At 29.9% G+C, this 11,045-nt stretch overlaps 1 protein-coding gene across 5 annotated transcripts in view; it reads left to right on the top strand.

Moving 5' to 3' along the window:
- Positions 1 to 6,120, top strand: part of LOC107449794 (nuclear pore complex protein Nup153) — a 64,272-nt gene extending 58,152 nt beyond the window's left edge. For all 5 annotated transcript variants that reach the window (XM_016065459.4, XM_016065467.4, XM_016065455.4 and 2 more), the window contains 2 exons: positions 850 to 1,001; positions 4,614 to 6,120. In XM_016065459.4, coding sequence (XP_015920945.2) covers positions 850 to 1,001; positions 4,614 to 4,689 — 228 coding nt within the window. In that variant the 3' untranslated portion in view covers positions 4,690 to 6,120. The remainder of the gene's footprint in view (positions 1 to 849; positions 1,002 to 4,613) is intronic.
- Positions 6,121 to 11,045: the final 4,925 nt, after the last annotated feature.

The following is an 11,045-nucleotide window of genomic DNA, read 5'->3' as shown; positions in this document are numbered from 1 at the left end:
GGGTTAGAGGCCCCTTTTCGTTAGGAATATAGCAACTTCCATCTCATAATATTACTAAATATCAGAATTACAGTGGATTATTAATTTTTTTAAAAAATTTTGAAATGTAAAGGAGCGTCTTTTGTCTGAAAGCAAATTTTTATACCAGAAGAAGCTTCTTTCAGCGTCTACTGATGTTATTGGTGCGTATTTGAAAAGGACGGTCACACTTACTGACAATTCTTCTTCAATTTGAAAAGATATTGCTTCATCTTTTAATATCCTAGAGATTTTCTTCATTGTTTGGAAGCCAGTGTAATAATCAAAAATAATAAAAATTAGAAAAACATTAACAAAAAATTTAAAAAATTCTTTAAAATGCAAAATACGTCCCAAAATTTAAAGAAAATGCCCTATAAATCACAAAAAATGCTCTAAAGGACAAAAAATGTCAAAAAATGCAAATGTCATCAAAATCTGGGCCTTATTAATAACAAAATATATCTGACCAGATAGAGAAATCCTAGAAGTTTGATTTAGACAATCTGGAAAAGTCATATTTCCCAGTTCAGGGTTTGTGGATACCTGGATTGAATGTTTAACCTCAATACCCAATTTTGTAAAATTTATCTCTGAAAAATATCAACAGAAAAACCAGTAATCAAATTTCACAATAGGTTTTTTTCTTGTACATTATTTCGAGTAATGTAACTTTGAAGTTGTGGTAATCTGAACTTGTTTCTATCGGAACTTATCTGAAACTAAACTGCAATAGTAAATTCTTGGTGTTAATAATTGCTGCTTTTTTTTTTTAATTTGCATACCTATAAATTAATGTTTTTATATGCTTACTAAATTTTCTTTTTTCAGGAAAAGAAGCAAGCCACGCCACAATCAGGATTCTCTTTTGGTACTCCTTCTCAGGACGCCATGAATCAGAATTTCCAACCTCAATTTAATATTAGTACTCCGCAATCTTTCAATTTTGGGGCTACTTCTTCAGCCGGACCATTTCAGTTTGCGTAAGTATACTTCTGTAAAAGTATAAAGTGTACTGCTTCTTCCTTCAAATAACATGTATTTCTTATGTATTAAATCATTTTTATTTACTTATTTGTGCATGAGTTTTTTTTCTTCATATCTTATTATTTAATGAATATGATTGCAATTTGTCAAAATGCTCTGTTTGATTATTTTTCCACAAATACTTAGTTTATAAATTAATTTTTCATTCATTTACATGTATATTTTTAAATTAGTTTCTATACTATTTCTACTTTCTTTTTATTTATTTATTTCAAATTAATGCTAAAGCTTTAAAATAAAGTATCATCAAATGGCAGACTGGGTTGAAAATAAATGCAAAAAAATTTATTCTTTAATTAGAAATTACTTATATTTAAACACAACAGTTTTGATAGGCTTCAAAACATGTATTTATTAAATTTATTATACTAGTTCACTAAATTTATGAATAAAAATAAAATTAAACATTTACTTTTAATTAACTTTTTAATTTCTCTAAATGGTTGTGTGACTTTCTATCCTAGAAGATTTTTGTCTACTTTAGCTATTTTTCTGTCAAAGGAAAGTGTTCCCGCAACAGCCCTTTGTTGTGCAGGAGGTTAAAGCTCCACAATTTTGTGACCAGCGGCATGATTATGGCACTGTGATCAAAACTGTGCACAGGCTGCCCCCCCCCCCCCNGCCCCCCCCCCCCCGACAAGCTGGTACCCATCGATCTGAAATTGTCTGGGCTTCAACCCACCACCAGGGATCATGGGTGCAAGTCTTCCGTCCCCAGGACGGATTTCCGTCTTTCGAAAGTGTCCGCGGATGGAAGTAAGACGGAAACAAGACTGACTCGAAGACGGAAATAGGAATTTTTTTTTTCTGTCCTTACAAATATTTTTTAGGTCTACGTTATTGGTCTACTTTCTTTGTTGTTATTTTACAGGGATGAAAGACTTCCGCAGAAATCCGCTTTTTTTCTCCCAATTTTCAAAAATTTCCGACCATGTTCCAAAAACTAAAATTTTTGGAGAGTTCAACTAAAGAACCCAAGCCGCCCAAACGATAGTTGGATTACCGCGACTTCCGCTATAGAGTGGAAAGGAGTCTAAGCGTTTCGTTTCTGACCACCGTTATTTGATTTCTTTTGTTTGGCTGATTTTCCGAATTTTAAATGTTAGGAACTGCTCCGGAATTTGCTAAAATTGCGATTTTTAATCAGACGATTTTAATATCAATCATCGATTTTCGTATTTAACTGATTTAAAAGTTACGTGCTGCGATTTTTTTTTTACGCTATTTAAAACTCGTACTAGCAATTCCTATTCACTCAATTTAAATATTCAATATCGCGCTTTGTGTTTAAGCGTTTTTAAAACCCAATATCTTGATTTGTATTCTTGCGAGTTTAAAATCCGTCACAATTCGTATTCACGCATTTTTGAATCCAATATTTCAATTCATTATCACGCAGTTGTATCGTTTTTCGTATTTGTACGCTATTTAAAAACTACTCATTGCAATTCGTTTTGGCGTGATCTAAAAATTATGCATCGTTATTCTTAATTACGCGATTTAAAATTCAATATCACAATTTGTATTTAAGCGGTTTTAAAACCCAATATCGCTATTTGTATTCTCGCGAGTTTAAAATACAATGTCGTGATTCGTATTCACTCATTTTTAAATCCAATATTTCGATTCATTATCACGCAGTTGTAATATCAGATATCGTTTTTCGTATTTGTACGCTATTTAAAAATTACTCATTGCGATTCGTATTCACGTGATCTGAAAATTCTGCATCGTGATTCTTAATTACGCGATTTAAAAATTCAATACCGCAATTTGTACTTTCGTGGTTTTAAAATCCAACAGCGCGATTCATATTCACGTGATTTTAAAATCCAAAATCTCGATTCTTATTCGCGCAATTATAAAATCCAATATCGCGATTCATGTTCACGCGATTTTAAAATCCAACCTCAGAATTCATATTCAAGTGATTTTATATTCCAAAATTGCGATTCATATTCACGCAATATTAAAATCCAATATCGTGATTTGTATTTTCGTGTTTTTAAAATCCAACAGCTTGATTCATATTTGCGCGATTTTAAAATCCAACCGCACCATTCATATTCACGCGATTTTAAAATCCAATATCGCGACTCATATTCACGCGATTTTAAAATCCAATATCGTGATTCTTCAAAGAAGTAGAAGTAAGTTTTTTCTTGAATTAGTTACTGTAAAGATGTGGTATATGTTTCATTAGTAAGCAATTTAATAGTTGTGCCTTCCTATAATTGCTTGATTTTTTTTGATATGGTAGTCAAAATTTTAAAATTCTATTTCGGAAAAATTTGAAGTTAACTGTCTAAATGCTTCTGCCACTTTAAATATTAAATAAGAATCTCCCAGCATAGTTAAAAGTTGCTTTTATAATTCTCAGTATCATATAGAGCCCCCCCCCCCCTCCCCGTCCTCCCAGTGACCTGCTTTAACAGTTTTTACCAAAAGACAGATGAATAAATATTTTTTTTACAGTATTTAAACTTGATGTATTATGGTAAAGCTTTCTTAGATAGTTTGCATATGTCGAGGGGGTATTGTGCATGTTAGGTATTTCAGTCAAAAAATTTTCAGTCTTGGCCTTTTTTCCAACTTGCACCCATGCCAGGGATGAACCTCAGTTCTTCACAATCACAGTTCAGTGCCTTAACTATTGAGCCATCGCGACTCTGTTATATGTTTGTTTTGTATTTTGGGATTTAAAACTTTTTTTGACAGTTCAGGAAATTTCTGCATATTACGAAAGGAGTAGTTTTTGTATTTATTTCCCAGCTCCAGAAAAAAATTTAACTTTGCTCATCCTTTTCCTCCTTAATGCTGAAGTGTTAGTGATTCAAAATAATCTGAAACTTATGTTTTCACCAAAAAGTTTTTTATTTTTCTTCACAGATCCAATCCAGTTTCACGATTTTGATCTAACACAAAGTTTTAAAAAATATAGAAAGACTGTAGTGTTTAAAATCGAATTCCTTTTAAAAGAAGAGATTAGATGTTGCTAATTATAAATATTATCATTTCTACAAAAAAAATTTAAAAATCTTAAATCTAAGGAGATTAAACCATTTCTATTTGAACCATTGTAACGTTGTGTCTTCTTAACGAATAAAATTACTTTCTCATTATGTCACACAACCAGTGTTCCTAATTTGAATTTTTTTCAAGTACAGTACAATATTTTTCAAAAATAGGTAATAGTTGATTTTGTTATGATTATTAACAGGGTGTTATTTGTATTGGTGGAAAATTTTAACTTTTAAGAGGCCCGTACTCTCCTGACGGCCGTACTCAACTATTAAAAGGGCCATGTAACGTCTAAATATGCTTTTAATCCTTTTTATGTAATATTTACAAATAAACTGATGATGGATCTTTACTATCTCTTATTCATTTACATACTGGAGGGCTCTAATACTTTTTTCTTTCTCAAAGTTTATATTAAATATTTTTGATCTAAATAATATGGTGTTTATCATTCTGTTCACTTATATCTGAATATTTTTATTTTGTTCTATTAAGTTTTAATGAAAATTATTTTATTTATATTTCAGAGCAAGTAGTGACAGTTCTCAAGCAACATCAGCAGGGCCACGTAAAATTCGAAAAGCTTTCAGACGAATGAAATAGCAAGTTACAAACAATGCTTCAAGCTTTTAATAGAAGAATTTATATAAAAATAAACAAACCACGAGGTGCCTGAAAGCCGTACAGTTGTGGAATTTTATTTTTAACGTGACATAATGCAAAGAAATACACACAAAGACATACTGGAATTTTTTAACATTCAAACAGAAGACATAAATGAATTATACTTGTTACAAATTCCACCTCTTTGACGGTACACATACACACACTGCGTTCCATATCAGTCGCGTGTGTACAATTGTGAAAGAAATTTTAGATTTCTTCACGCAAAGAATTTGTTAATTGTAAATAAACTGCATTGCTTTTCTTTCTTTCTTTTTTTAGAAATGATAATGAACTCTCAGGATGGTATTTTTTTTTTAAATTAATTTTTCTAAAAATTCCAAGATTGTAAATTGAAAACATGAAGTTTCTGTACCTTATGTTTGATTCTAGAATTTTTTTTTTTTTTTTTTAATTGAAAAATAGTTTCAAATTTATACTTCTCATTTTTAAAGAACTGAAGAATTACCTTGATTGAAACAATGACGAGGTCTTAGTTGCTCCTATTTGACAAAAATTCCCAAAAATATCAATTTCTGTATGTTGTATAAATGAAATTGTTTATGAAATGTGTTGTTTCACCGTTAGTGCATAATTCAAGTTAGATTGATCGAGAGTTTACCTAATAAAAAATTGAGTATCAACCATAATTATGTATGTTGTGTTTATGCAGAATGAAATGTAACAAGAAAACATAATTATGTTTTTATGTGTGTTTGATACTATTTTAATCTATTTAAATGTGAGTTACAAAATAATTTTAATTTTTCATCACCATAAATATTTTTTTTTCTGCATGGATATATATATATTAGGAAGTGTTGTGCCATATTATTTTTAAAATGATTTATTGGGTGAAAATAATCAATGAGTTTTTTATAAAAAAAATTGCTTTTGTTTTTCCATTAAAATTTTTTATTTATTCTAATCTTTTATAATCAATTGAATTTCTGTGTAAAAAAGAGGGGCGATATACTTTTAAATGTGTTCCAAGTTACATTTAACTTGCATTTTTAAAAGAAGTATTTTTCATTCCAAATTTAGACTTTGGGTCTTTTTATACATAATTATCATATTTTACAAGTCACTGCAGTTCATTCAAACCATAATTTCATGTCAGGAATTTTGGTATGTATTGACCCTCTAGTCATGATCATGGCAGTACTGAAATTCATGATCATGAAATGCTTTGATTATGAAACGATCATGTTATGATAAATATGTCATGAAACTTGTTAATATCATTATTAGATTTTTTTGCTATGAAAGTTGTGAACGGTACTTCAGTTGTAAAGGTATTTCTATCGTTTAGAAGAAGAAGAAAAAGTTCATTATCATATTGTATATAATTAAAACAGACTGTAAATCATACATGTTTGTAAATTTGTTTTATTTCCACTCAAGATGCAGATGTGGTGCCGACTGTTATCTGTGAACTTTATATATTAAAGGAAAGGACTTTAATTTGAATACTACATTCTTATATATAAATTATTATATAATAAAATAAAATCTTTTAAATTATTGAGAAAAAAAAGTCCTGTGCTGAGAGCTCTCCAAGGCTTGTCATCATTGTAGCTGGATTTTAGAAAGTGAGAAATTTATTTTTGATACGGGATTGGGGAGAGTTTTGGCTTCAAGTTAGCTCTATGTTGTGTATTTTTTTTCTGTTTCTTTTTGTCTTTATTTTCATTATTGATTCAATGTTTCTCAAATAAAATTTTTCACATTATCTTGCTAATGGAGTTTTAATTATCTTTATAGAATAAGTTTTAAAAAAGTCAAGCTAATATTGTCTGCTGAAGTATTGTAAAGTATACTTCAGATTTTCATAGGATTTGGTGACGCAAATAATCAACGAAAAATGATAACGCTTAATCTGGCAGTGTTTTATCAAGTTGAAACACTTTTTTATAATTTGTAATTGAAATTTTCTAACATTTTGACATTCCATAAAGAAGATTTTGTCACTGTCAAATAAATCTGAGAATAACTGTTTGAAGTTAGTCAAAATATTGAGCTGATAAAAATTTATCTCTGATGATTGACATAATATTTTGAAGATCATATTTAAAAATAGAATATATTTTAGCATATGATGTATCTGACAACTGTTCCTAACTTTAGTTTTCTTGCCAAAAGATGAAATGTTCCAGATTTTTCATTTTAGTGAAATAAAATTAAAAATTTTGTTTAAATATAACTAGTTATAAAATCTTTTCAGTTTCAAAATTAGGATCATCTCTATGAAATATCTTATTATACACACAACTAATGATTTTTTTAATTTCAAGTAAATAACTTGTGATATCTTAAACTAAAAAGAAACTTAGCCAGTAATTTTAGATGTAAGTTTGTTAGTACTGTCTATCTAACCTAAGAACGCTTTTTGCCACAGAGTTAGGTACTGTCTGCTACTATGGGAAGAAAAGAAGAAAAAAAACTTTTTCAAAGAGAGAAATTTTTTTAGTTACATATTTCTTATTTTCTATCTTATGTTTTTTATCTGTGTAAACTTTTTTTATGTTTCAGTAAACATAAAGAATAATAGGGGGTTAACGAAAATATTTTGACTAAACAGAACATTTGACTTTTCAATAATACTTAAAACTTTTTTTATAGATATGTTAAAATACTAATTTTTTTAATGAAAGTGGGGGGGGGTACTCTGGTCTCTCTTGTCATTCTAAGTATAACGTTCTATATAAATGTTTTTAAGGCTAACACATGAATAATTTGATATGGGATTAAATTATGAAAAGTCAGAAATATTCAACACTTTCAGTAAGTTAATTTTTTGGATTACAGAGCAACAGCAAACCATAGGTGCAAAATTGGCACCTATTGTTTGTTGTTGCTTGCAGGGAATCTTATACTGCTGATATAGGATGCAGAATTTGGATAAATTAAGGGTTTAGGAATATGAATATACCTTATAGAGAAAAATCCTTGCTGATTTTGCATAAATCTTGATTTCTAACTTTAACATACCTGATTCATATTTACAAAAGTAAGTATGATATTCACTCTGTATCCTAAAAAAGAACCAAGTCTTGCAGTCCCAGGGTTCATTCTAGGCGGGGCACTCCCACATATTTAACGGGGAGGGGGGGCCTAATCGCGCTGTTTCTTTTTGGTAAATCCACGTGGTTTTCTGTTCGTTTTTTCGACAGAAATCGTGTTTCGGCCAGAATTAAGTTTTATTTTCCATATGGTTTTTCAAAATAATACAGGGCTTGATTATCGCCTGAGGCCCACACTTTCTGGGGGGCCTCAAAAATTAGTAAAAAGTCACTATTACTTTTTTTTAAAAAAAATACCGAAAGAAACAGTTAATCTCAAAAAAGGCATTTTTTATTTCAAATTTTCTTTATATCGTGATAAACCAAACTCGTGTAAGCATTGCACTAATCAAATTCGAAAGTACAGCTAAATTTAAATTGGTGCAAATCTTACTCAAACTGCTTGCAGTGCAAATGCAACGAGAATGCATATTCCCAAAGTCTCTCATAGTGTCAACAAGAACTAACATGTTCTTAACAAATATGTAAAGCTGTAGATGGAGGGCTACAATCTTTAAAACAATTCTGCTAACCAGTGACTTTTATCAAAATATCACTGATTTCAATTGTTTGTGATCAAACTATTTTTATTTTCATACAACTTTGTTTTGTTGTTTTATATTTTGCTTTTTAATATTTAGATGTCTAAACTTCATCATAGAAAAATAATCTTCAATTGTCTGCTTTCAAAATTTTCTAGAATGTTTCGCTCGAATCATGCAGTTCAGTAGATTCTTTTTATTGTTAGGACTATAAAATGAATCTAGAAGAGAAGAAGAAATTGTTAGGACTATGTTCTTCGGAAATTTGATTTCAAAATATTTTGTTAGATTCCCGGAAAATTTTGTGGGCCTGAATTTGTCTTGATCGGTCTCTGAAAATAATATAAATTACGACATGCATATTTTGAACTTGGGCACTTTTTTGAAGCGTTCGATTCGTGACATCATAATTGCGTCATTTCATGTTAATTTTTTTCAGCCCTTTTACATGTTTTTTTAAAATTCCGATAAGTTTAATAGGATGTTATCACTATTGGATGCATTCGATTCTATCACAATTTCTCGTCGTTTTATGTTAGATTTTCGTCAGTTATATACGTAATTTTATCGGCTTTTTTCACGTGGTTTTTCATATTCGATATTTTTAATACGATGTTATTAAGTCTTTCGAAATTAGAATTATGGTTATCTTTATTTAATACGTTTGATTCGTGACGATTCTATCGTATCCACTCACTGCATTTGATGATCGTTTCTTCGATAAAAGTTATTTGTCCTTTCTTTCGCCCCCCTTTTACATGTTCTTTTAAGTGTCGATATGTTTAATACGTTATCACGACTTTCGAATTTGAGTTATGACTATTTGATGCATTCGATTTGTGATGATAGTATCAAAATTTCTCCTCGTTTTGAAAGGTGTTTCGACAGTTATATATCCTTTTATCGTTTTTTTTTTTTTAAATTCTATATTTTTAATACAATACGTCGAATTTGAGTTATCACTATTTAATGTGTTCAATTCGTAACGATTCCATCTTAATTTCAGGTCGTTTGATGATAATTTTTTTCGAAAGCTGTCATTTTTTCTCATGGAGTTTCAAATTTGATATTTTTAATACGATGTTATGACGTGCAAATTTCGAATTTGCGTTATCACTATGTGATACATTCGATTCATGACGATTCCATCCCATTTCATGGCGTTTGATGAGTGCTTTTACGGAAGTTATTAATAATTTTTTCGGCCCTTCTGCATATGTTTAATGTGATGTTCAAAATTCGAATTATCATTATTTGATGCGTTCGATTCTATCACAATTTCACGCCATTTTTGATAGGTTTTTCGGCAGTTATTTATCATTTTACAGACCCCTTTCATTATAATTTCCCGTCGTCGGATTATATTGGGTCGTTCGGAAAGTTCGTGTAAATCTATAATACTAAATAATGAATCGGCACGAACTTTCCAGAAAACCAAATAGTTATTTTTGAAAATACTTATATAATTTTATCAGCCTTTTGCATGCGATTTTTATATCCCCCCCCCTCGATATTTTTATAAGATTGCTACGATTCCATCACAATTGTCGTCGTTTTCGGCTATTTTCGCTTGTTTTGTCTTATTCTGATAATTTTTATACGATGCTATTACAGCAAGCGAGTCGCTATTTAACATTCGCAATTTAGATCGATCGTTTTTTCGGCAACTGTTTGTCGTTTCTTAACTATTTCCTTGTGGTTTTTTCGATTCTGATGTAATTAATCATGGCTGACTAATTTTATATTTTAAGTAATCACTTTTCCACGCGTTTGATTCGTGACAATTCCATCGCCTTTTCGGCAGTCGTTACAATTACTTATCGTTTTTTCTTTCATTTTTAAAATATATATGATGTGGCATCGTTTTTAAAATATATATGATTAATAAGTTATTATTATGACGCACAACAATTACAAAATTTGAGAATTACGCTCATTTTAAAACTAATTTATAGAATGTGCGAATTTAACTGAGGAATTATTTTTGATTTACATTTTATCTTTAAAAAGATAAGATTTTTTTAAAGGTAAAATTTATAACTTTGCATATTTTGAGTATCTTAAAAAGTTATGCAAATATTTGTGAAAAATGCCCTTTTTAAGGTTTAGAATGAACACTGCAGTCCTCTGACATCATATAGCATGATGTGGCTAATGCCTCGAATTTGTTTTTCTAAAATTTTGTTCGTAACACAGTTGCTGTCTTATGCCACTGGTCAATATTGACAAGCCTATTTTAAGACAAAAGGAGTGCTCTTCTTGTTTTCCAGTGGCGCTATCTATGGCCAAGAATTTGACTTATGCCAGTTTTACAGGGAGACCACATTCACACAACATCCATCTACAGATCGTAATTTTGACCTGAACCAGAGCAAGATCAATCTCCGATCCAGTTGCCATAGAGGTATAAATTTGTTATGGCAACTTACATGGACTTTCGACAGATAGTCTTAGACCGTCACGGATCGAACTTCTACAACTGAAAATATATTTTAATTTCCGTAACAGTTTAGTTCATACTAGATTGAAAATTGATATATTTCTAAGTTAAGGTGAGAATAAACTTAAATTTGTACTTATTGTTCGATTAAGCATAAACTAAAGAATAATATATAACAGAATCAAATTTATATTTTTTTAAAATTAAGCAATTAACCAGTTGCCATAAAATGTTACCTTTTAAATTCAACTG

This window comes from Parasteatoda tepidariorum, chromosome 1 (genome assembly GCF_043381705.1).
Source record: "Parasteatoda tepidariorum isolate YZ-2023 chromosome 1, CAS_Ptep_4.0, whole genome shotgun sequence".
Lineage (NCBI taxonomy): Eukaryota > Metazoa > Arthropoda > Arachnida > Araneae > Theridiidae > Parasteatoda > Parasteatoda tepidariorum.
The sequence above is the reverse complement of the archived record's forward strand: the minus strand, read 5'-3'. Positions and strand labels throughout refer to the sequence as shown.